The sequence below is a fragment of the Macrobrachium rosenbergii genome, chromosome 21 (genome assembly GCF_040412425.1).
Source record: "Macrobrachium rosenbergii isolate ZJJX-2024 chromosome 21, ASM4041242v1, whole genome shotgun sequence".
Classification (NCBI taxonomy): Eukaryota; Metazoa; Arthropoda; class Malacostraca; order Decapoda; family Palaemonidae; genus Macrobrachium; species Macrobrachium rosenbergii.
This window is the reverse complement of record NC_089761.1, coordinates 62154838-62181303: the sequence shown is the minus strand read 5'-3', so window position 1 is coordinate 62181303 and position 26466 is coordinate 62154838. Positions and strand designations below refer to the sequence as shown.

The following is a 26466-nucleotide window of genomic DNA, read 5'->3' as shown; positions in this document are numbered from 1 at the left end:
AGCTCAAAGGCAGAACTATTCTTTACGGCTAGACCACGGATTCCAGGGGGTGTCTGGCTCTGGGGATAGGACTCTCGACATGCTATTTGGTTTGCCCATAACATGATTAGGGTGAGGATGATTGTATTCTAGTAATATTGTCAGTCCTAGCAAGTGGGTTTGGCTTGCACTTGGACCACTTTAATCATGTATCATCCCCTGTGGGGTAGGGCAGGGAGTGGACATTTGGGAGTCAATTCTCACTTGTGCCATTGGTGGAAGAATAAACTCCATGAAAGGCTGATGATAAATATTTAAGGTTTTCAGACTCAGTGCCTTGTCAGAGCAAAAGGTTTTTCGAGACAGGCTGCAGAGGCAGTTGCAAGATGCAGACAATCTTCTTTTACAAAGCTCTACCAATCAAAATGGGCAGTCTTCAGAAGGTGGTGCAGCTGCCATAACGTCTCTTCTTCTGAGACATCCATAAGTCAAATACAGTAACCAACTTTTTGATATTCCTAAAGCCCGTCTTAAAGCTACCGACCTCTACCATCAAAGGGTGTAGGTCAGTGCTCAGCTCAGTCTTTAGGCACAGAGGAATGGATCTGTCTTCTAATCAAGATATCAGCGACTTGATCAAATCTTTCTATATGTTCAAGAAAGAAAGTTCTTCCAACATCTCTTGGAACTTAGACGTTGTACTGAAGTGGCTTTCAGGTCCTCAATTTGAACCTCTTTGTTCTGTTTCCCTCAGGAATCTCACGAAAAAGACTCTTTTTAGTGGCTCTCACTACTGCCGAACGTATTAGTGAGTTACAGGCAATAGACAAGAGAATAGGTTTTGCACAGGAGGATGCAGTCTGCTCTCTTTCTCTTGGTTTCCTCACAAAGAACAAGGACCCTTCTAAACCCTGGCCTAGATCCTTCGCCATCAAGAACCTTATGGATATCTTAGGACCTGAGGAAGAAGAAAGACTCCTCTGTCCAGTGAGGTGTCTCAGGTACTATCTCCAGAGGACGAAAAAGATTAGAGGACTTTCGAGCAACTTCTGGTGCTCTGTAAGAAACCCAGTTCACCCGCTCTCCAAAAATGCCATATCCTTTTTTCAGAGAGTAATATTAGAAGCTCACTCTCAGATCCAGGAAGAAGCCTTTCCATTACTTAAGGTCAAGGCTCGCGAAATTAGGGCGGTCACAACCTCCCTCGCTTTTAAACATAACTTGTCTCTTTCCACAATCTTTCAGTCAATGTTCTGGAGTTGCAAGTCCATATTTGCCTCACACTACCTCAAGGACATAGAAACCATGTTTTAAAATTGTAACACTTTAGGACCTTTATCCGTGGCTGGCATGGTGCTGGGAGAGGAAGCATAGGGAAACTCTTTGTTCCTTTGCTATCCACTCGCCTTGACTTAAGGTTTTGAGTCAATGGGAAGCCTGGGGGTACATTGTACCTGGAGTACCCACCAGTTTCGTTTTTATTGATAATGGTTGGGTTGTGGTTTTATTCTGTGGTGTAGGTGATAGTGTTGTCATTTTGTATTCTGGTCTTCGCCCGGGCCAAGGGCATCTTTTAAAATTTTGTCAGCATACGGTGTACTTCCTCCGCTGCAAAGTTCCCACTAATGTAGGGGCAACCCTTGGCTACACAGCCACATCCACTACAAGTTGAGGGAAGCGCCGACCAGAGGCAGTACCTACCTGCAGCAGCTCTCTCAGCAAGTAAGGAAACAACAAAAATTTATTCAATGTTAGCAATCTTTCTATTTCAAAGTCATTTCCTACTTAATGCTTTGGAATAGAACATGTCCATGCTCTTTCCCACCCCCTAACAATGTGGAATCAGTTATTTAATTACTTGGTAAGTTACTTATATAAAAATGACATTTTTATGATATGGTTTTATATACACTTACCAAGTAATTACATGAAAGGAGCCTGCCCTCATCCCCTTGCATGGACATAAGAGCATAAAATGAATTGAGCTCTCAGCTGGGTTGTTTCCTCGAGTCCCAGATGATGGGTGGGACCTTGTCACCTACACACTAACGATAGTAGCTCCACTGCTCGAATTTTTAATTTTTAAACGCCGTAGGTTAGGGAACCAATAGCTATGTAATTACTTGGTAAGTATATATAAAACTATTTGATCATAAAAATGTTACCTTTGAAAATTGAGATGCAGGTAGTACTGTAGTGTTTTGGCCGAGATGAATATGTTACTCCGTCTTGTGAAATGTTTCCTGGCTTTGAACAATATTTTTATCTTTCAGAAAATGTCAGGCCAGCGTAGTGGCTTAGGGGCTGGCACAAGTAGCAGTGGTGCAACAGGGAGCAACACTAACAGTAATGCAACAAGTAGCAATCCTCATGGGTTGAAACAGATTGACCTTGATCAGATATGGGGTGATCTCAGACAGGGAATAGAACAGGTGAGTTCATGATCTTATTAGTATGTTTGCACAGTACAGTAACAATATATACTGTACTTACATTTATTTTGGTGTCTTGCATTTTGTAGAAGAAATTTTTTACTTTTCTTTTTTACTTAAACTGAATCATTAGGTCTTTGTTGTTCACTTTACTATATGTACTGTCTAGGCTGTTTTTAAATCACTGAAAAGTGTAGGAGAATATTGCAAGAATTTTTAAAAATTATTGCAATTAGTATAAAAAATCAGAAATTCTGTTAAGTACATTTTTCTCCCTAATTTTGGTGCACACATCACTGTCTTTGGTCTGTCAGTAGCTAAGGTAATTAATAGCATAATTGCTTTAATCATTTGTCTGGCTTAGGAATGGTTTAATGTTACATTAGGTTGACTATTGCTTATTGAACAAATGTAGTTCATCTGTATTCTTTCCCTTGATAGTGATTTTTCCTCATGGTATTTCAAGATGTTGGTGTGTGTGTGTGTGTGTGAATGTTTCTTGTATCATTAAATTGGTTTTAATCCCTGGAAATTCTGGTTGATATGTTTGTAGATACAGTTCCTTTTCTTATATATGAAAGGAGCCTCATTGTAATTGATTGACTTTTATTGGGATTCTCTCCTTCAGATAAGGTTATGTTCTGCCTTGACCTTGAGTTTCATTCTGTCTTGCCATATTTGAATAGGGAGAAATTAGTATCAGGGTAGAGAGCTGTAAGGATTACAAGGTGTGGCTTGAAGACCAATGAGTTAGCCGTGCACTAAAGCAGTCTATAAATCTAGCAGAAGTTGCCTTCTTGCTTGTTTGAGATCCTTATGTTTTCTTCAGTTTAATCTTCATCCATGAAGGGGAGGGAAGCAAACTTGGATAAGTTGTTGGTCTAGACTATATTGAAAACTGACCGATAAGGGAATTCACATCTGGTGGATTGTCAGCTTTATCAGAGGCCAAGCAACATTTCATGTTCTCAAACTGTAAAGCAACAATAACTTAAATATTTGGTAATAAGAACCAATGCATTCTCAACCTAAAGGGCCTTTTGAGAAAGAAAAGACAGAACAAGGCCTGTAATGTCATTCAGGATTTACTCCAGGACCAGCAATATTGACTTCGGAACAAATTTACTGCAGGACCAGAAATGTAACAAAGACAATTATCAAAATAAGAAGCAGAGGATGATTGGCTCCCCTTCTGTTCTTACTTTGGCCTCTGGTGGGGGGATGTCACCTCAGGATGTAGAGAGACTGGCATATTTAAGTCATCCTTGTAAAAATTATGGAAAGAGTTTGTATCTTTGTATACACCCTGTAGGCCTTGTCCATCATGGGGTACCAATTAGCATCCTCTCAGGTTTTGTTACTGCCAGGACTGTCTATCAAATTGTTTTGAGTCTTTGACATATTCCACTGATGGTTTGTCCTCCCTTAGCTAGCCATCTTGTAATGTGAGGGTTAGTGAAGTTGCTAGAGAATGAGCCAGTGACCCATAGTACTAAGGATAATGGAAATATTCAGGTTACCAAATATAATTATTCGTACAGAAATACAAACTAGCCTTTTATATAAGAGTATTTGTCAGTCCCCAGTGATACCACTGATCTGTAAGTTCCTTCCTTTCCTCCCATGCTATCCTTGTCCCATTCTTACCTTCAGGTACTTCCTCCATTTGATCTGATGGGAGTACAGTACTTGCAAGGGGAAAGCACCCTACCAATCATTCTCCTTTGAAGACGGCTCTGGTGCTAGGGCCAGTGCCTCCCCTAGTTTGGCACTGATTCGACCATCTGCTTCATCTTACTCAGTGATCGACGACTGATGTTTCAGGTTGTCCGAGGGCTACCTGCAGAAGATCTGACTTACCCAAAATGTCCATGATAGTCCATATTTTGCTGCATTTTTGAACCACTTGGCTGCCAAGAAGAAAAGGGATTTGCTTCACCTGTGTTGCCTCAGTGCTTGTAAGGAAAGGGAGCCTTCTGTAGCAGGGGATTTTCCTGTAGCTTATTTACCAGTTCCTGCCGTGTGTACGGCAGTGTGTCTCTGCCTTGACCCATCTTCCAGTGTTGGAGATGAGCAAGGCCTGGGTCAGGAAAGGCAAGGAGCTTCCATGAAACACTTCTTGCTCTTCCTCCTCCTCGTCAGCCTCATAATCTTCCTTCTCTGTGTCCTCTCTCCTTCTCATAGGAGAAGGAAGAATAGGACTTTGTGCACGCACTCTTCCAGATTTCAGGGAGATGGTAGCTCACAGTCACCTTCAGGTGATTGGGCAAGCTAGTCTTAGGCCATACTGAGTGTCTGTACCCTGTGCTGACCCATTTAGACTTGAGTTTAGACATGCATTTCTTCAGATTTACCTGTGGTAGAGGTAGCACACCCTGCCAACTCTGTGGGTGTTGATGGAAGATGACTTTGAATACTCCTGGGACAATCTGGTTGTTTACGCCTTTCTGCTTTTCAGCCATATTTGCAGGGTTATAACCCCAGTCTCAGGATGGCCTTGGTTGCTCCCTCTTGGCCCCAAGCTGAATGTTATCCAGATCTGTGACTTTCCTGGTCTAGGCACCAAGAGAGATTTTTGTGGTCCACTCTTCTCTGTCAACTGCATGTTTGAAGTTATCACCAAGCAGTTCACTCCCTTGAACCTCACACATGGAGGTTATCCAGTGTATCCTGTGAGAGAGGGTTTTGTTGCAGGACCGCGAGAGAGATTTCTAGGGTCTCTGTCATTCCTCCACAGACATGCACCAGGGAAAGTGGACACCTGTGATTGTTTTCACCAGGGGGTATATCTGGTCAGAGCATGTGTTCAGCAGGTCAGAGATTTCGTCATTTTCCTTCAAGACAAACTTCTTTGTCTCTGTGGTGAAACACTATTGCTCAGTCTTGAGCCAAGTCTTTAGACTGAAAGGTCTGGATATCTCCACTTTCGTGGAAATATCCATGCTCATGAGAAGTATTTTACAGTCTTTTCCTCCTCTGCAGCCATATTGGGCACCCTAAGAACCCTTGGGTTGAGCTTCATATAGAGATCTTATTCAAAGACTATTTTCCTGTAAGCTTTAGCTATAGCAAATGAATCAGGGAGTTTCAGGGTCTTTCCTATCTCATTTGGTACTCAGGGGGATTGAAGTCTATCCTCCTCTTTTGTTCCTGAGTTTGGGACTAAAACTGAGATGCCATTCAGCCCTTGACAAGAGGTTTAAGAGCTTCTTGATCCCCTCCATTTGGGACTTTGTTGGTAACTCAGATGAGATGTTTTTGAGCTTTGAGTGAGCCATTAGATATTAATGTATTTGAAAAGGATGACTTGACCTTGTTGTTCAGAGTGTTAGTGCCTTTTCAATAGTACATGCAATCATAAGGTGGAGGTGTCCAGCAGTACCCTTTCTTTCTGACTTATTGAGTTAAATTAAGAGAGTTTATGATTCCTTGGAGGAGGAAGTCATCTTCAGGACATGTATGAGAGATTACAAAATTGGGTGTGGACTGTCCCTAGCCTTTCAAAGGAACTTCTCAGTTAACCAGGTAATGAAAGCCAGTATCTGTCATAGGAAGATGGCTTTCACTCATTCTACGTGAGGGATGTTGCCCACAAGTCCCAGCGTACCTTTCCTTGGGAATTCTTGTGGCTGCTCAGCAAGTTATTTAAGTACCCAGCTCTGTTTGGACTGATTAGTATCTTGCTCAAGTACTTTTGCTTGGAGTCAGTTGGGGGTGAATGCAGAGTGATTGGACTCTTCCTTTATCTCCTCAGAGCAGCACTTTAGGAATATGTATTGGCAGGATTACTGGCAATAATAACTAAAAGCTTTAAGGTAGTTACAGTGGGTCCCCAGTAGATCGCAGATCAGCAATCTTGCCTTCAGTTAATCGCAGGTTTTTTATGTGGATTTTATCTCCAAATATATTGCAGAAAATTCACTAATTCACAAATATTTTTGTAGAGCAGTGTTCATTAATTACTGTATTTTCATTTTCGTGACTAAATACATTTTTTCAAATATTAATATTAATTTAAACATAGCAAAATATCAATAAATGCTGAATTAAAATCCTGCAAAATCACAAAACTGCTTCCCAATGTAAACACCTCAGTAAAACAGCAAAATATCAATAAAATGTCATCTCACAGAATCCATTTATACTGTATTATATTGATTTGTTTTCATTGTAATGTTTAAAAAAACAGTCACCCCAACTTTTGTAATTGTTTTTACTGATGGAAACATACATATGTAGGTATGTGTTGGTATATTTTTTTATTTCTCTGATTTGCTGTACCGAACTTGATTACAAGTTTAGTTGACTCTATGATTATCACGCATATTATAACAGTACAAAAGGGAATATATCACTGTTGATGTTTCATCTCTAATCACCGTAAAAATATTTAAAATCTGAATTTCATATGTAAGCAACACAAGGTTATACCTCCTCCCCATTAGTTTACCTGTGCCTGTCAGTCTTGTCCTCCAGCTACTGTGCTGAGACTTCATTTGTAAACACCAGTTCTCTCTCTCTCTCTATCTCTCTCTGAAATATGAATTACTATATCATAAACTTTTATGTACAAAATTAAAAATAATTCCATTAATACATTCGTTTCTATTAGCAACTAAAAAATGATTTTCCTAATTCTTGCAGTACTAGGCTCAATCTGCTGATTCTCAGAATGTAAACATTACAAATGTTGGGACAATTGTTTTTTTTATACATAAGATGATGACAGATCAATATAATAATACAGTATAAAGGGATTCTGTAAGTGAAATAACATTTTATTGATATTTTGATGTGTTTACATTAATATTAATTTTTATATAAGTAACTTACCCAGTAATTACATAGCTAATAGTTTCATTCGCTTGGCAACTAAAATTTTGAAATTCATGGGTCTCACTAGTTTGTTTTGGGTAGGTGACTTAACCCTGCCCACTTTCGGGGGAAAGAGAGGAACAACTTAGCAAAGAGCTTCAATTTTTTTCTGCCAGATGATGGTTGTACACCAATTGTTGGCAGCAGCTTTAATTTTTGGAATTCATTGCTTTTCCAATTGTTTTCATCGTCAGTTGAAGTATTCTTCTATGATAGCCTTTCGGCATATTTAGTTAGTGGCAGGTTTTCTTTGAGACCTTTATTATCTGATTACAACACTTTTACCCGGTTTTGACTTGTTACCTTACTTTCATGATGTCGGACTCAAATTTATCTAACTTTAGGTATACTGTAGTCAAATCATATGATTCGCATGAGTGTGCAGATTGGGACATTAAAAAGTGGAAGACTTTGGATTCTCATTTAAAGAAATTGGCTAGGGACTAGAACAGGAAGGCAACTGCTTGGGTGGAGAGTAGTAAGTCTTTAGCTAGCCAGGAATTTTCTATTGACAAATCTGATTCTAATGTTCCTGTGATTTCAGTGACCCCCGTTCCCACCACTATAACTCTTCTACCCTCCCTTTCTCCTGGCTCCCATACTTCTAAACCCAACCCAATGGCCAGTCTTGAGTGGAAGATTGGTAAAAGGTTTGAGTTAATAGTGGAATCCATTACCCAATTAGCATCTTCATTGAAAGTCCTAATGGACAAAAAGAGTGATTCGGAGCGCTCAGTGGTGCCTAGTACTGGTGAAGTGTTAGTAGAGGAGGTGGCTGCTCGTCCCGCCAATTCTCCTAGGCAAAGATCCCTGGCATACTTCCCAAAACCTGGGAGGAGTCAAACTGGTAGTCTAAGGGAGGTCGGTGGGGTCTGCCCACGAGTAGTCACCCCCATGGTTCAGCTTGTTGACGTGTCCCAGGTTGCAACCAAAAGCCATTGGACAGGTCTGTCTGTGGATGTGCATTGTCTGTCGTCGAGTTTGGAGGAGTCAGGTCCCAGGCGTAACGTCAGTGGCACTTCGCACACAAATCACACCCACTGTTTTCAATGTATATTTAAATATTTAAGTACTGTACGGTATTTAACTCTACTTGTGAATTCTCAGTGTTTCCACTATCTGTCTATTTATGAATTCCCAATGTTTCTCTTATCTGAAAAAAAGAGAACACGACAGCTTCAATACTGTATGAGAGAAAATGGCTGTGCTTGAATGTAGGGGGAACTTGAGTTTAGTTTTCATAGGTAGCTGTAAGCCATATATTTTTAAGGGTAATGTTATAAGGTGAAATTATATTGAAGGGTTTAGGATAATAGTTTAAGGTATATTTGGTGTTTGAACTGTTAAAGTAGGTAGTTTTAAGCATTTTTAGAGAGGGGGTCTTTGGTGTTTGAACTATTAAAATAGCCAGTTATGAGCATTTTTAGACAGGGATACCAACTCAACATGGATTTTTGCTTAATATGGGTGGTTGTTGTCCTTAACCCCTGCGATTATGGGGGACATAATGTATATTGTAAAATTGGGGTTAAAGCGTGTTCTTACTTGACTGGTAACAAGTGGAAGGCATCTATAGTAGGATTACATTGAAATTCTTGGTATTGTACTGTATCTGAAAGTCATTTTGACAGGTATAGTAATTAAAAAGTGATTAAACAGAATTCTAGAGCAAGAGCCGAGGAAGATTATTTAGTGTTTCTGCATTATTAAAATCTATGTCAGATTTTATCTGTTATGGGAGTAGGTGTGCAGTGAATTCTCTCCCTTGTGCCTTATGCACTGTCTGCTTGAATTCCCCTCTGGTTTAGGTCTTTCTTTGTCTGTTCTGTTTCTGTGTGGTTCTCTGAACACTTCATATTGGTCTTAGTCCTGCTACTGTAATTTTCCAACTTACTGCTCGTCCCTCTTATCACGTCCAGACCATCTCTGTGTTTGAGTTATTTGTATGTTACAGCAGTTGGGCACTACATCTCTTCAGAAGTTTGTCTATAGAGTCTTCCTAACACTTGACATTCATGAATTTTAATATTTGGTATGCATGCATGTTTGAATTCTTAGGGTCTTTCTGGCAAGATACATTCATGAAAAGGAGCCAGTCATAATTTATAATGTACCTGATAACTTGTGAAGTACAAATGGAAAGTATTTAAACAAATCACAAGCCACTATTATGTTAGATTGAGGGCTTGGAGAAAATTTAAAATCTTTTTTGGAAATTACTACCTTTCACTGTCCAGCAACTCAAAATTCTTTAAGAATGGCAACCCCAATGGGAGAATCTCTCTCTCTCTCTCTCTCTCTCTCTCTCTCTCTCTCATTGTACCATTGTAAACAGTTTGCCCAACTATATTGATAACTAATTATTTTCATTTCAGGTTTACAATAGTCAGGAAATGTCAAGACCTCGCTACATGACACTTTATACTCATGTTTACAATTACTGCACATCGGTAAGTACAAGAATGTTTGGTTTTAATTTTCATTTGTAGGTTAAAATATACCAAGGGGTATTTTTATGGAATTGGTGTACTGATGTGGAATTTAAGCTTTTGAGACTTGTATAGACACCACCTTACTTATGAACATTCAAGTTACAAACACTCAGGGATACAAACAAATGAGATCGCAAATGAAAATTGTGTTCAGGGCACTCCCCTTTGCCACCCATAAGTTCAGATTCTGTTTTGCGCATCTGTTCATGTAACATGAAGTATGTTGTTAGGCAGGTGGTGTTACTTGAACTTTGGGTTTAAGGCAGGTGTATTGACATGAAGTTTATTTTTGTAAGAATAATTGAAATAACTGTTCTTGTGTGAATGATCGTAAGTATAGGCATTTTTACCCCATTTATTCTATTGCCTTATGTCTTTGTAGACCCTCTCCTACTACTTCTCATAGTGCTGTTTTCTATATTGATTCTGTGCTATAATTGATTGTTTAAAATTAAGTACCCTCATATATTTAGTGAAAAATAGTGTGAAATCTTGTATCACTTAGGGCAAATATTCCTATGGGCATTTATCACTTACCATATACTCAATGTGACACGCTAGATATTACCAAGATTTTTGCAGTATCGTCCTAGAATAAGTTGCATAGTTGCTTGTGTGATTTTCACCCATTATGTTTGGTCTCTTCTGACTTTGCTGTCTAACTGCTACTGCTTTTCTAGTTCCAAATTTCAACTTGGTTGAGAACAAGCCTTATGAGAGTTGATATTTACTTTTCTAGCTCCAAATTTCAACTCAGTTGACAACAAGCCTTATGAGAGTTGATGTTTACTTTTTCTAGCTCCAAATTTCAACTCGTTTTAGAACAAGCCTTGTGAGAGTTGATATCCGCTTTTTTAGAATTTCAACTCAGTTGACAACAAGCCTTATGAGAGTTGATATTTACTTTTTCTAGCTCCAAATTTCAACTCAGTTGACAACAAGCCATATGAGAGTTGATATTTACTTTTTCTAGCTCCAAATTTGAACTCGGCTGAGAACAAGCCTTGTGAGAGTTGATATCCACTTTTTCTAGCTCCAAATTTCAACTCGGTTGACAACAAGCCTTATGAGAGTTGATATTTTATTTTTCTAGTTCCAACTTTCAACTCGTTTGAGAACAAGCCCCATGAGAGTTGATATCCACTTTTTCTAACTCCAAATTTCAACTCAGTTGACAACAAGCCTTATGAGAGTTGATATTTACTTTTTCTAGCTCCAAATTTGAACTCGGTTGAGAACAAGCCTTAGGAGAGTTGATATTTATTTTTTCTAGCTCCAAATTTCAACTCGGTTAACAACAAGCCTTATGAGAGTTATTTTCTTTTTCTAACTCAAAATTTGAACTCGGTTGACAACAAGCCTTATGAGAGTTGATATTTACTTTTTCTTGCTCCAAATTTCAACTCAGTTGACAGCAATCCCTATGAGAGTTGATATCCACTTTTTCCAGCTCAAAATTTGAACTCAGTTGAGAACAAGCCTTATGAGAGTTGATATCCACTTTTTCTAGCTCCAAATTTCAACTCATTTGAGAACAATCCCTATGAGAGTTGATATCCACTTTTTCTAGCTCCAAATTTCAACTCAGTTTAGAACAAGCCTTATGAGAGTTGATATTTCCTTTTTCTAGCTCCAACTTTCAACTCGTCTGAGAAAAATCCCTATGAGACTTGCCATCTACTTTTTCTAGCTCCAAACTTCAACTCTGTTGACAACAAGCCTTATAAGAGTAGATATTTGCTTTTTCTAGCTCCAAATTTGAACTTGGTTGAGAACAAACCTTATGAGAATTCATATCCACTTTTTCTAGCTCCAAATTTCAACTCAGTTGACAACAAACCTTATGAGAGTTGATGTTTATTTTTTCTAGCTCCAAATTTCAACTCATTTGAGAACAATCCCTATGAGAGTTGATATCCACTTTTTCTAGCTCCAAATCTCAACTCAGTTGACAACAAGCCTTATGAGAGTTTATTTACTTTTTCTCGCTCCAAATTTCAACTTAGTTGACAACAAGCCTTATGAGAGTTATTTACTTTTTGTAGCTCCAACTTTCAACTTGTTTGAGAAAAATCCCTATGAGAGTTGCCATCCACTTTTTCTAGCTCCAAATTTCAACTCTGTTGACAACAAGCCTTATAAGAGTAGATATTTACTTTTCTAGCTCCAAATTTTAATTCGGTTGAGAACAAGCCTTATGAGAGTTGATATCCACTTTTTCTAGCTCCAAATTTCAACTCTGTTGACAACAAGCCTTATAAGAGTTGATATTCACTTTTTCTAGCTCCAAATTTGAACTTGGTTGAGAACAAACCTTACGAGAATTCATATCCACTTTTTCTAGCTCCAAATATCAACTCAGTTGACAACAGGCCTTAAAAGAGTTGATATTTATTTTTTCTAGCTCTAAATTTCAACTTGGTAGACAACAAGCCTTATGAGAGTTGATATTTACTTTTTGTAGCTCCAACTATCAACTCGTTTGAGAAAAATCCCTATGATGGTTGACATCCACTTTTTCTTGCTCCAAATTTCAACTCTGTTGACAACAAGCCTTATAAGAGTTGATATTTACTTTTTCAAGCTCCAAATTTGAACTTGGGTTAGAACAAGCCTTATGAGAGTTGATATCCCCTTTTTCTAGCTTTAAATTTCAACTCGGTTGAGAACAAGCCTTATGAGAGTTGATATTTACTTTTTCTAGCACCGAATTTTAACTCATTTGACAGTAAGCCTTATGAGAGTTGATATTTACTTTTTCTAGCTCCAAATTCCAACTCGTTTGAGAACAAGCCCTATGAGAGTTGATATTTACTTTTTCTAGCTCCAAATTTCAACTCAGTTGACGACAATCCCTATGAGAGTTGATATCCACTTTTTCTAGCTCCAAATTTCAACTCGGTTGACAACAAGCCTTAGGAGAGTTGATATTTACTTCTTCTAGCTCCAAATTTCAACTCGGCTGACAACAAGCCATAGGAGAGTTTATATTTGGTGCAGTGGTCTCATGACACTAATTTATGATAATGATTTAGCAAAAGTATCAGACTAAATTTGATGGATCCCATAAGGTTTACTGTTTATGGTGCCTTCCACAGTGCACTAAAGATACACTACAGCAATCCTTTGGCCCCAGACTTGGCTTTGTTACTTTTCGTCACCAACTGCTTTAGCTTTACCTTGCTACTCCATTTTCTAGTTCTCATTCAAGAACAAAGCAGTCCTCTGGTCAGTTCAAATGACTCTATACTCTTGCTGTAACTTGTTGGTCTTGTTTATAATGAACCAATATAATTTTCTTAGTATCAGTTTATTACACAGTATTACTAATACATTTTTTCTTCTTTTAACAAAATGAATGCATGTAACCCTATACAAAGCAGCCACCTTTGCTCTTTTTGTGAAAGTCTGTTTTGATATAATAAATAAATGTAAACTAGCAGACTTTCTCATCCAGATGTCGATATTGCCAGATATTGGTTTTTTATATGTAATGATGACTTAGTCATAAAATTTAATGCTTTTGGTTTTCTAATGATGTCATGTAAATTCCATCCCTGTGATGTCATTGATTACATCTATGATCTAATCAAATGATGTAAAAAAATATATATATTTTTATGTTGGGTATGAATGGAGTGTTGGGAATGGTTTAGCTCTTTTGTGTATGCAAGTAGGGGTCTGTTCAGAGACTATTATCATTCAGCTAGTCCAAAATGTGAAATCTTCAAAGTATTTTGCATATATTTCCTTTTTTAAAATGTAATGATAGTTTAAAATATATATATATATATATATATATATATATATATATATATATATATATATATATATATATATATATATATATATATATATATATACATATCTACATATATACATATATATATATACAGTGGTTCCTCGGCACACAAATGATTCGTTATTCATATTTTCATTATATGAAGTAAAATTTTAGAAAAATTATGTTTCCATGTACAGGCTAAAAACTATTTACGAGCTGTTTGGTGGAATCTCGTGCGCGGCTGGCTGGGATTGTTGGGGGGAAAGAGGGGATCCTCTTGGTCCTGGATTATAGGGCGAAGACCATGTGGATGTAGGGATACATGGTGGGAAGGCAATAAAACAACTGGGATGATGGTTCTCTTTTTTAAAATGTCAAAGTAGGTTCTGAGAAGTCCTTATGAGTGATGTTGGGCTTGCTGATAACATGAAATGGCTTGATACCAGATTTTTTCAACTCATATACAGCACTATAACTTCTCTGCATTCCCCTTTTTGTTTCTAGTTCAAGCGCCAATTTGCGTAAAGACATTCTTGGTCTACCCACTGCCTCAGCCGTGATGTCTTTTGACTCCTGAGAAAGGACTTGAGGCCTGCCAAGATTCTCACTCTTTTTGCGATGTCAGTCATATGGATTTGTGTTGCAGTTTCTTTTAACAAAGGATTAATCTCTCTTAATATATTTAGCTATCCAGGAACGTGAAATGAAGGATGCGCCAGCATCCCTGGCACCTCTGAAGGTTATTGCCCTGATTCAGTCAATCCATCTGATTTCCTCCGAGTTGTTAGCCATGGCTGTATCTAACTCCGTCACTCAGTCTGAAAATACAAGAAATGTAAAATGAAAAATAGCTTAATAGAAACTTGAAATAATGTACTTGGAGATAGGCTATAGTAGAAAACTTCATAACTTTCTGTGGAGGGGGGCCCCCTTTAATTTCGAAACACCTGGTAATAAGTTTCAGTAATAAAATTGTTTAATATTATTGCCTTAATGCTAATTCTCACTTTGTTAAACGAAAAAAAACAGCACGGCAATTACAGCTTAGCATAGTGACCTCCTCCTAACTTAGAGACTTACTGGCTCTCAGTTTAAACAAATATAAGCCTGCCTGTTAAAATTTTAAGAAACCAGAACTTTTCACTGGGTCTTAAAGCTAAGTACTTAGCTTCACCCTAGTTAAGAGGGTGAAAATGTGTAGTCAAACACAATTTTCAGAGCTCAACCTGGTGACTAGTGAGCTCTTGGACAGACCAGAGTGTAACGAAGGTGGCTGAAACAGGCTGTTGCCACATATATGCGAGTACGACGCAGAGCCTAGGTAATCATTGTAGCACAGGAGATGAAGCCCTCCTGTCCTGAGTCCTTTATATTCTATCACTTTGCCAACAAGCACTATTCTGGCCGAGACCAACTGTAAGTGAATTCTTTGTAATTGGTTGGCCTGTCTTATGGAGCCATAAGGGGACCATGAGAGTGTAACTCCTTGTAGGATAAACAGGAGCTATAAAAATGTATATATATATGTATATATATATATACAGTATACCAAAGACAAGGGAATTTTTTGCCATTTTTTTATGGTGCAAAAAAAGAATTCATAAATTTCCCCTGTTTGTAAATTTATGAAAAGTTGAGAAGTTTCACTTCTGGGCTAACTTATTGCATCATTCAGACTCATCAAGAGTAAGCCAGAAGTGTGTGTGTTTTACCAATGAGTTCTGGACTTCCCCAGCAATCTCAAATGGTTAATTTGGAAGTAAAGACAACAAAATGATAAGTAATACTTTATCTCAAACCCAAGTAGCCCAGAGATTACCATAGGGATTGCAGAATAAACAAACTTGAAATTTAATACAGAAAGCTTCATTGGTGTTGCTTTTGAGGACTAACCCTATATTGAATAGCACTTTAAAACAGCTGCAGGCCTCCAATCAACTCCTCAAACAACCAGGGCAAATACCGTTATCCAGCTCCATGGTGGAACTCTAAATGTCATGTTGCCACAGCTATGCGGGAATCAGGCTCGTCATAGATAAGAGATGTGGTCACTAATGGTAAAATATAAGGCAGTGGCATAGTGGAGCTTAGATTAAAAATCAAAGAGGTTGTGAAGGTGGTTGAACCATATTTCTTTCATTAATAAATGCTAAAGTTCTACCAACCTTAGTCTGAAAGAAACTAAGGAAAATTGCATGTCAATTTTGCCCTTAGTATACCATAAGTAATGATGGTGAATAAGGAAAAAATGCTGATATTGGCTGACATTTTATAAACCACTGAAGAAGTTATGAAGAAATCTGATGATCTGTATGCTGTGCAGATTATTGTCATCGCAAACACAGGCAGTCCCCGGTTATCAGTGATCTGGTTTTATGGTGCTTGTCTAGTGATGATGATAAACAAATTTTTGACACCGATATCCAGTTATTGGCGCTAGTCCCTGGTTATTGGCGCCCATCATGGTTATCTGTGCTGTTATCGGTGACTTTTGGTTATCATCACGCTGTCAGGAACAGAACTGCCGCCGATAACGAGTGACTGCCTGTAGGGGAAAGTGGTAGACTACACATATGAAGTAGTTGCATATTTTTCAATAGGAAAATATGTGTCTACTTGAGTAAATTCTAAAGAATATGCAGTTAGAGGGTATAGATGAGATTGTGGATGAAATTGAGAGTGGTAATAGTGAAGAAGATAGCGTGAATCTGAGAGAGAATGGAGGAGAAAATGTAAATCTGAATGTTGCTGGAAGAGAGAGCGCGTCTGAGAGAATGCTTGCGTGTTAAAATGAACGCGATCTAGAGGACCTGCTAGGGAGCATCCGTGGGTGTTGCGTAAGGCGATTTGAAAGAGGTGTGAAAGGTGTTGGTTGGGAAATGCTAAAAGGGGGGAGAAATATAGAGGATCAGAAATTTGTTTTAATTTAGCATTTCCCAACGTTTTGTGTGAGAGAGAGAGAGAGAGAGAGAGAGAGAGAGAGAGAGAGAGAGAGAGAGAGAGAGAGAGAGAGAGAGAGAGAGAGAGAGAGTGTGTAATTATCATTGTGAGTGGTTCGGTTGTTGGAGTTGGTTTTACGGCTGTCTCTCTGTCTGTCGGGAGTTTTTCGGTTTTTGGGGAAGTCTTGGGCAGTTGAGGTCCAACCTTGAAAGTGAACGGGGAGTTCGTCTGTTTTTTTTGGTACCAGCATTAATGGTTCATGTCTCTTCTTTTTTTTTGTTTGTTCGTTGTTGGTGGAGGGTCGGTTTAAGTTTTTGTTTCGTGGTTGTGTGCTGTGATTGGCGACCGTGGACCTTATCCATCTCCAGCAACCGAAGATCAGGGTGAGTGTTGCGTGTTGTGTTGTTTGTGGGTGTGAATTCCGCCACATAATATTTGGCGCCCAACGTGGGGCAGCTGGTATTGCAGCTGCAAGTGAGATTGGTGGCTGGTAGTGTGACTGAAGAGAAGGATGGAAGAGGAACTGGTAAGGTTGAGAGAGGAGAATACGTGGTTGAGGGTGAGAATGAGAGATTGAGGAGTCAGTTGGAGGAGATGGGGGAATGCTAAGAAGTGCGAAAGAAGAAATGAAAGGGGAGATGAAAGAGTCAGAAGAGAGAATGGAAGAGAGGATGGATAAAAAGTTGGAGGGAATGATGAAAGGTGTGGAAGAAATGATGAAAGGTATGTTCAAGGGTGTTTTTGGAGAAGGGGCTGTTGGAGGCAGGTTCTCTGGAACGTGTGAAGGGGCCAGAGAGAAAGAAAAGGAGGAAGAAGTGAATGGAAGCGTGAGTGATGAAAGTGATATGGGAATAGGAAGTAAGAAACGAGGGAATGAGAGGCAGGGTAAGGAAAAGGGGAATGAAAAGCAAGGGAAGGAACAGAGGGAAAGTAAGGATAAGTCAGGGGGGAAGAAAAAGGGAAGAAGGGAAAGGGAAAGGAAACTGGTAAGAAGGGTAAGGAAGTGGGAAAGGCAGGAAAGAAGGGAGAGGGTGAAGGCAGTAGTGATAGTGAGGTGGATGGAGGTGAGTGGATAAAAGTGGATAAAAAGAGGGGAAGAAGAGTGTAATGAGTAAGATGAATGTAAGTGCAGAAGTGGACTCTTTGTATTCGGAAGAGGGTATGAAAGGACAGAGCGAAAGTAGGGAAAGTGAGAGTGAAAGTGAGAAAGAAGTGAGAAAGGCTATGTATGTGAGGGAGGTACCCGGTGTGAAAAGTATAATGAGTATGGAAGTAGGGATGTGCATGATTTCTTTGGGAGTATGAAAGGTTTTGTCAGGATAAGTATGGGGAAAGTAAGAGAGTATGGGCACGAGAATTAGGAGAGTATTTGACTGGGTTTTTACTTGACATGTATAGGGTTATTATGAGTGTGGGAGAGGTTGAGTATGACAAGGTGAAAGCTAGATTAGTTGAGCAAGCGAGGCGTATGAAAGCGAAAGTGTTAAGTATAAGAGGAAGAATGAATTTGATGAGGCAAGAATGAAAGCTGGGGAAACCTTGTCACTGTATGCTTGTCGGCTGGAGACGTTGGCAAGGAAGAAGTTTGGGGATGATGGGATAGATGAATGTAAGGAGTTAGTACGGAAGTTGTTAGGGACAGTGCCAGATGGAGTTAGAGAATTTGTGAACTTGAAGCGGAAGGAGAAGAAAAGATGGACGAATGAAAGGTTGACTTGGGGAGAAATTTTGGAAATTGTAGAAGATTATGAGCTTGACAGGGTTATAAAAGAGAGCAGAAGTGTAAGTGTAAGGGCTGGGGTAGATGAGAGAGTACCAGAGTTTGGAAGCTTTAGGGATGCAGTGTTGAGGGGGCCCAATGAGAATGGCCGATAGTGTAATAGATAGGAGTGTAAGAGCAAGTAATGTAGAGGTGCCAGTGAGGATGAATGGTGGGTTTGTAAAGGGAACAACGGGTTGGACGGGTTAGGGATAGTAGTGTACAAAGGGGAAGGTCGATGAGTGGAAGTCGAGCGAAGTGTTTTAGATGTGGAAAGGAAGGACATACAAAGAATGAGTGTAGGTGGGCTTTAGGAGCGTGTTTTGGTGTGGGCAACCGGGACATTTGGTAAGGGAGTGTATGAAAGATAGGGGGGTTAAATGCTACAGGTGCGGACAGGTGGGTCATATTGCTAATGGTTGTAGGGGTACCCGAGTGAATGTAATATGTGGCAACTGTGGTAAGAATGGGCATTATGCGAGAATGTGTTCAGAACCGAGAGCGAAGTGTGACGAATGTGGAATGGAAGGGCATGTATCAAGTGTATGTAGACGAAAGAGGGTGACTGTGACAGCGAATTCGGGAAACTGAGTGTGAAGGGGTTCAAATGGGTGGATCCTCCAGGATGCAAGCGGTGCGTGTGATGCATGTACGTGAGGGGTTGTTGCATGAGGATCAGCAATTTGTTTTGATAGAGTATGGTAGAAAACGTAAGAAAGGGAAGAACGTAAGTAAACTGAATGGTCGTAAGTTGTGTGATAGGGGTGTGAGTGCCAAAGTGGAAATGAGTGATAAAGCGTGTAATACGGATGAATGGGATGGTATGGATAGAACGTATAGCATATGCGGTTTGATATAACTGAGTTGACTGAACGTAGGGGTTAGTGAACGGTTGGAGGTGAGCGAAAGTGTAAGAGTAGAGAGAGCGAGCAGTGATAGACGAGTGATTGAAAGCATGAATGAATCGTTGCAAAGAATTGGAAAGGTCAATGAGCGAATGGGATGGGTTAGTTGAAGAATTGGGGAGGTATTTGGGGAACGAGTTAGAGGGTATAGATGAGATTGTGGATGAAATTGAGAGTGGTAATAGTGAAGAAGATAGCGTGAATCTGAGAGAGAATGGAGGAGAAAATGTAAATCTGAATGTTGCTGGAAGAGAGAGCGTCTGAGAGAATGCTTGCGTGCCCATGAACGCGATCTAGAGGACCTGCTAGGGAGCATCCGTGGGTGTTGCGTGGTGAAGGCGATTTGAAAGAGGTGTGAAAGGTGTTGGTTGGGAAATGCTAAAAGGGGGAGAAATATAGAGGGATCAGAAATTTGTTTTAATTTAGCATTTCCCAACGTTTTGTGAGAGAGAGAGAGAGAGAGAGAGAGAGAGAGAGAGAGAGTGTGTAATTATCATTGTGAGTGGTTGGTTGTTGGAGTTGGTTTTACGGCTGTCTCTCTGTCTGTCGGGAGTTTTTCGGTTTTGGGGAAGTCTTGGGCAGTTGAGGTCCAACCTTGAAAGTGAAGGGGAGTTCGTCTGTTTTTTTTTACCAGCATTAATGGTTCATGTCTCTTCTTTTTTTTTGTTTGTTCGTTGTTGGTGGAGGGTCGGTTTAAGTTTTTTGTTTCGTGGTTGTGTGCTGTGATTGGCGACCGTGGACCTTATCCATCTCCAGCAACCGAAGATCAGGGGTGAGTGTTGCGTGTTGTGTTGTTTGTGGTGTGAATTCGCCACAATGCTCCCTTCTCCTGATAGCCTTCCTTATGCCATGATTACACCTCAGAACACAAAAATGCAAAATTGTTCTGACATGAATACAAACCTGTGCTTTCATATATGGAGTACTTGTGCCTAGTGCTATGCAGCTGTTACTGAATTATCTAAAAAAAAGAAAAAAATAAAGAAAATACTGAGGGTTTGGTCGACGTTCACACAGATACCTGAGTCAACCCTTCCATTGTGCTTGCAGCCATGTCAGTCTTCACATGTTCTCTGGTTTGTGCTCCGTTTTCATTGTGCTTTGTCTTTGTGTCTGCAGGGTGTGCGTGCCCTTCAGGTGTTTAGTGTCAGGTCATGGCCCCACTAGTGTTTTCTCCCTTTGACATAAACGTAGTGTGCAGTGCTTTTTGTTTTTTGTATGTTTCTTTTGGCCCCCCCCCCTTTTTCCTCTGGGAAAAGGTGAAAACTCATCACAAACCCTTCCCTGACATCAGCAAAATGGTCAAAAATCGCTTTGAGTAAAGTTATCTATTCGCATCTAGCGAATGGCGCCTGGCAAGCGTCTGCAAGTGCAAGTCAGTGAGAGGTATTCACCACACAGTGCTCACAGGCTGGAAGCGAGTAGCCAGTGGGAGCGCGTCTTTACTGTTTCATGGCTCTCTTGGCCAATCAGCAGCACTCTAGCGCCCCGTGCAGAGCCTTCCCAGCATTCTGTCCCTTTAAACTTAACACGGTTGGTTGTGTAAAGTGCCTTCTCCATGTTTTTCGGTAATTACTCTGTAATTTTTGTGGTTATTATTATTATCACAGTCATTAAAAAAACAATAATTATTATTATTATGCAAGGTATAATATCGCGCAGTGTTTATTAATAATGACTTGTTACCATTTAGTAGTATTGTTATTTAACCCTTAAACGCCTATTGGACGTATCATATGTCGACTAAAATTGTCTGTTGGGTGCGAGTGGGACGCACGTCGTCGGCGACAAAAAATTTCAACCTTCGGTCAACTTTTTGACTCGACCGAAATGGTCGAAAAACGCAATTGTAAGCTAAAACTCTTACATTCTAGTAATATTCAATCATGTACCTTCATTTTGCAACAAAATGGAAGTCTCTAGCACAATATTTCGATTTATGGTGAATTTTTGAAAAAACTTTTTTTACGCACGGTGGTAACTCGGCCGAAAATTTCATAAATTCTTTCGTCATTTTGTCGTAATTTTTGCACTGTTCTATATTAGCCGTTACATAAAGTTTTATATATGAAAATGTGCAATTTCATGTACAATACAGCAAAATACAACCCATGGTTGTAGCTTTTATCAGTTTGGAAATATTTTCATATAAATCACGATAACTGCCAAAATTTCAACCTTCGGTCAACTTTGACGCGACCGAAATGGTAAAAAAATGCAATTTTAAGCAAAAACTCTTACGATCTAGTAATATTCAATAATTTACCTTCATTTTGCACCCAATTGGAAGTCTCTAGCACAATATTTTGATTTATGGTGAATTTTTAAAAAAAACTTTTTCCTTACGTCCGCGCCAGAAATTCTTTCGTCACGTTGTCGTAATGTTTGCACTGTTTTATATTAGTCATTACATAAAGTTTTATATATGGAAATGTACTCAATTTCATGTAGAATACAACAGAAAATAGCTCATGGTTGTAGCTTTTATCAGTTTTGAAATATTTTCATATAAATCACGATAACTGCCAAAATTTCAAGCTTGGTCAACTTTCGATAAAATGGTAAAAAAACGAAATTATAAGCTAAAACTCTTACATTCTAGTAATATTCAATCATGTACCTTCATTTTGCAACAAACTGGAAGTCTCTAGCACAATATTTCGATTTATGGTGAATTTCTGAAAAAAAAAAATTTTTTCCTTACGCTCTGTAGTGGTAACTCGGCCGAACATCTCAAATTCTTTCGTCATGTTGTCATAATGTTTGCATCGTTTTACATTAGTCGTTACATAAACTTTTATATATGAAAATGTGCGCAATTTCATGTAGAATACAACTGAAAATAGCTCATGGTTGTAGCTTTTATCAGTTTTGAAATATTTTCACATAAATCACGATAACTGCCAAAATTTCAACCTTCGGTCAACTTTAACTCGACCGAAATGGTTGAAAAACGCAATTGTAAGCTAAAACTCTTACATTCTAGTAATATTCAATCGTTTAACTTCATTTTGCAATAAATTGGAAGTCTCTAGCACAATATTTCGATTTATGGTGAATTTTTTAAAAAACATTTTTATGACGCTTGCGCTGTAACTCGGCCAACATCTCAGAAATTCTTTTCGTCTCGTTGTCGTAATATCTGCACGCGTTAAATTAGTCGTTACATAAAGTTTTATATATGAAAATGTGCACAATTTCATGTACAATACAACTAAAAATAACTCATGGTTGTAGCTTTTATCAGTTTGGAAATATTTCCATATAAATCACGATAAATAGAAAAAATTAGACTTTCGGTCAACTTTAACTCAACCGAAATGGTCGAAAACTGCAATTGTAAGCTAAAACACTTACAGTCTAGTGATATTCAATCAATTAGCTTCATTTTTCAACAAACGGGAAGTCTCTAGCACAATATTTCGATTTATGGTGAATTTTTGAAAAACATTTTTTACGTCCGGCGCCATTTAATTCATGCATCATTTTTGTGATAATATTTTCTCTGTGTTGCTTTGATCATTTTAAAATTTTTTATATACCAAAATCATCGCAATTTAGTGTACAATACAACTAAAAAAATTAACTCATTAGCTTTAACCGTTTTGCTTACAGCGATTTGTATACCATTATATATACGAGTTTTTTTCGCTGTCATATATTCCAATATTTATATATGATGATATTTTTTTATTTCTGATGGTTGCATATTAAACTTCAGGCAATGACAAAAAAATGAGCCAAAAATGAACTCTTAATCTTAAAAACTAAGCGTGCTGTGATTTTTGAAAAACTTTTTCCGCTTGCGCTAACTCACTGAACGGCATATGGAGACGTTTTTGTAAATAGGGCTTCGGCGTTAAAGGGTTAATCAGTAAAATAAAAAATTAATACCAAAGAATTTAATCACCCTTGTTCAAGTAAAAAATACCAGAGAATGTTCACCTGCTCTTGGTTGTATGTTTAAAGCATAAAAAATACCAGAGAATGTTTACCTGCTGTTGGTTGTTTGTTTAAAACGTAAAAATACCAGAGAGTGTTCACGTGCTGTTTGTTGTTTGTTTAAAACATAAGAAATACCAAAGAATGTTCACGTGCTGTAGGTTGTTTGTTTAAAACGTAACAATACCAGAGAGTGTTCACGTGCTATTGGTTGTTTGTTCAAAATGAATAACATTGCTTAACAAGCATAGTACGAAATTGACATGATGCCACAGATGGTTAGGCCTATAGTTAATTAGAGCTGGGAAGCGATGCAGGGCATCGGTTTCATGACGCACAAGACGTCTGAATCAGACGTTGTTTTTCAGTCGTATTCAGCAGTCTGCATAGCTGCAGGCCCCTTTTGGGTAGCTGGCTGAACAGAGCATCTTTGCTAGTGGATAGAGATTCATTTTTTATCTTGGTGTCTAACAGACAAAGTTACTTGAAAAAGATGCAATTGTGTTAGATAACAGGCGTTATGAAAGCCAACACATTAATGTCCTCTCGTCTGTGAAGCTTAGTGTGCCCATGGAAGAACGACAACAGCTGATCGGTTCCCAAGGTCATTGACCTTTAGCTAAGGCTCTTTGGGCGCATTCTTGGCCGTAATTATTATTATTGTTTTGCACATCATTGAGTCCAAAATAGTATTAAAATTTTTTTATAATAATGCTGGGTAGGAAAATAAAACTCGAAACTTTAAAACAATATATATATTTTTTTTCAGCACTTTTAGGGGCGTGTGTATGCGCGCAAATTGCACACAAATACATAATAGCATTTGAAATAAATTTATAATGATACATTTAAGGAATATAATTAAATTTAAAGTGATTTTAAACAGTAAAAAAAACACATTAGGAATCTTTTTACGCATATGGCGTGCATGTGCGCGCACAAAAATTGCTGAGAAATTTGTGTGTATTAGATACACACAATTGATATAAAACACTTTTTTAGGAAATGAATATCAATTAAAGTGTTTTTTAACCTAATAAATGCATTTAAAAAAAAGGAGAAAAATGAAGTTATTTTTGGCAATATTCAAAATGCAAATACTGTATATTAAAGAAATTTGATTTTTTTGTACATAAAGTAGAAGAGATGAGCTAATTTTAATTTTAAGACCAACCCCAGCTTTCTAGTTCTTTTCATTCAAAAGTTATTGCATGTTGAATATTGCCAAACTTTAACTGCATGTTTCTCCACTTTTTAATTTTGGCACTTACCTTCCTCTGCAACTAACCACCTCAATTATCTCACCTTCATTTAACATTCTATTAACCCTTAAATGCCGAAGCCCTATTTACAAAAACATCTCCCGTATATGCGTTCGGGAGCTAGCGCTGCGGAAAAAATTTTTTCAAAAAAATCACAGCACGCTTAGTTTTTAAGATTAAGAGTTCATTTTGGCTCCTTTTTTCTCATTGCCTGAAGTTTAGTATGCAACCATCAGAAATGAAAAAAATATCATTATCATATATGAATATTGAATATATGACAGAAAAAAAAAAAACTCATATAATTGTATACAAATCGCTGTAAGCAAAAACGGTTAAAGCTAATGAGTTAATTTTTTTAGTTGTATTGTACACTAAATTGCAATGATTTTGGTATATAACAGATTGTAAAACGATTAAAGCAACACAGAGAAAATATTATCACAAAATGATGCATGAATTAAATGCACGGATGTAAAAAAAGTTTTTTTAAATTCACCATAAATCGAAATATTGTGCTAGAGACTTTCCAATTGTTTCAAAATGAAGGAAATTGATTGAATATTACTAGACTGTAAGTTTGTTAGGTTACAATTGCATTTTCTTACCATTTCGATCGAGTTAAAGTTGACCGAAGGTTGATTTTTTTCTATTTATCGTTATTTATATGAAAATATTTCAAAAATGGTAAAAGCTAAAAGCATGATTTATTTTTTTTGTATTCTACATGAAATTGCACACATTTTGATGTATAACACTTTATGTAACGAATAATATAAAACAGCGAAAAAATTACGACAATGTGACTCAAGAAATGCTAGGATTTTTTGCGGATGGAAGGAAAAAGTTTTTTTCAAAAATTCACCATAAATTGAAATATTGTGCTGGAGACTTTCCGTTTGTTGCAGAATAAAGGTAAATGATTGATTGTTACTAGAATGTAAGAATTTTGGCTTACGATTGCGTTTTTCGAGCATTTCGGTCGAGTCAAAATTGACCGAATGTTAAAATTTTGTCAGTTATCGTGATTTAAATGAAAATATTTAAAAACTGTTAAAAGCTAAAAGAATGATTTATTTTTTGTTGTATTCTACATGAAATTACGCACATTATGATGTATAACACTGTATGTAACAAATAATATAAAATGGCGAAAAAATTACGACAAGGTGACTCAAGAAATGCCAGGATTTTCAGCGAAGGAAAAAGTTTTTTCAAAAATTTTACGGATGCCCCTCAGGACACCCCGATGCTTCCTAGGGGTCGTAAAGGCACGGGATGTGGTCCTTGGTCCCCTTGGTCACACGTGGCGCACAACACGGCGTTGAAGCTGGGTCATCTTGGGTGCTTGGTCCCTCTCCAGCATCCCAGTCTAAAACTCGTCTCACACGCTCACTACTGACAGGCAATATGCGCCTTTCACGGTCCTGGCGACGTTAAGACATCTCTGCAAACGTCCTGTTGCCTCACAAATACGCAAACACTCGCCAAAGTTCTGCAAAACACGGATGCGTCAAAAAATCGCTCTCGGATGTGGCGGCGCTGATGCTTTCTGGTACGGGAAGGAGGAAATTCGCGCATGCGCGTCTGGGTGACGCTTATAAACAAAACAACAGCTTGATCCGTGAACTCCCAACATCCCTCAAGGCGCGTGATTTAAAACCTTTCGCAAACTAGGCCTATAATTATTTTTCCGCGAATATTTAAAAAAAGCATTTTTAGTCGACGTATGGTACATCCACTTGACACCCAACAGACAATTTTAGTCGACGTATGGTACGTCCAGTAGGCGTTTAAGGGTTAATATAAATAATAATAAACTGTAATGAATAAATAATTAAACTGAAAAAACATGAAAATAGAGGAAAAAATGTTTTTGCTGCAATAGTGATGTTTGATTATGCTTCTGACCCCACAGTTCCAAAATCCAAAAAATTCCAAAAATTGAAGCACTTCTGGCCCTGAGGATTTTGAGTAAAGGATTGTGTACCTGTAATGTAAATTTCATTATCTTACTTTTCATTTTAGAGACTCCACTTCTTTTTACTTAACAGTTATGCATTCATGTCTCGGCCTAGGCATCTACATATGCGGCT

The 26466-nt window shown here is 38.2% G+C and overlaps 1 protein-coding gene across 1 annotated transcript in view; it reads left to right on the top strand.

Annotated features, from left to right (window-relative positions):
• The window catches only part of Cul1 (cullin 1), a 191129-nt gene that overhangs the window by 38339 nt on the left and 126324 nt on the right, over positions 1-26466 (top strand). Inside the window, exons 2-3 of the mRNA XM_067123913.1 lie at positions 2253-2411; positions 9662-9736. Of these exons, the coding sequence (XP_066980014.1) occupies positions 2256-2411; positions 9662-9736 (231 nt within the window). The 5' untranslated portion in view covers positions 2253-2255. The remainder of the gene's footprint in view (positions 1-2252; positions 2412-9661; positions 9737-26466) is intronic.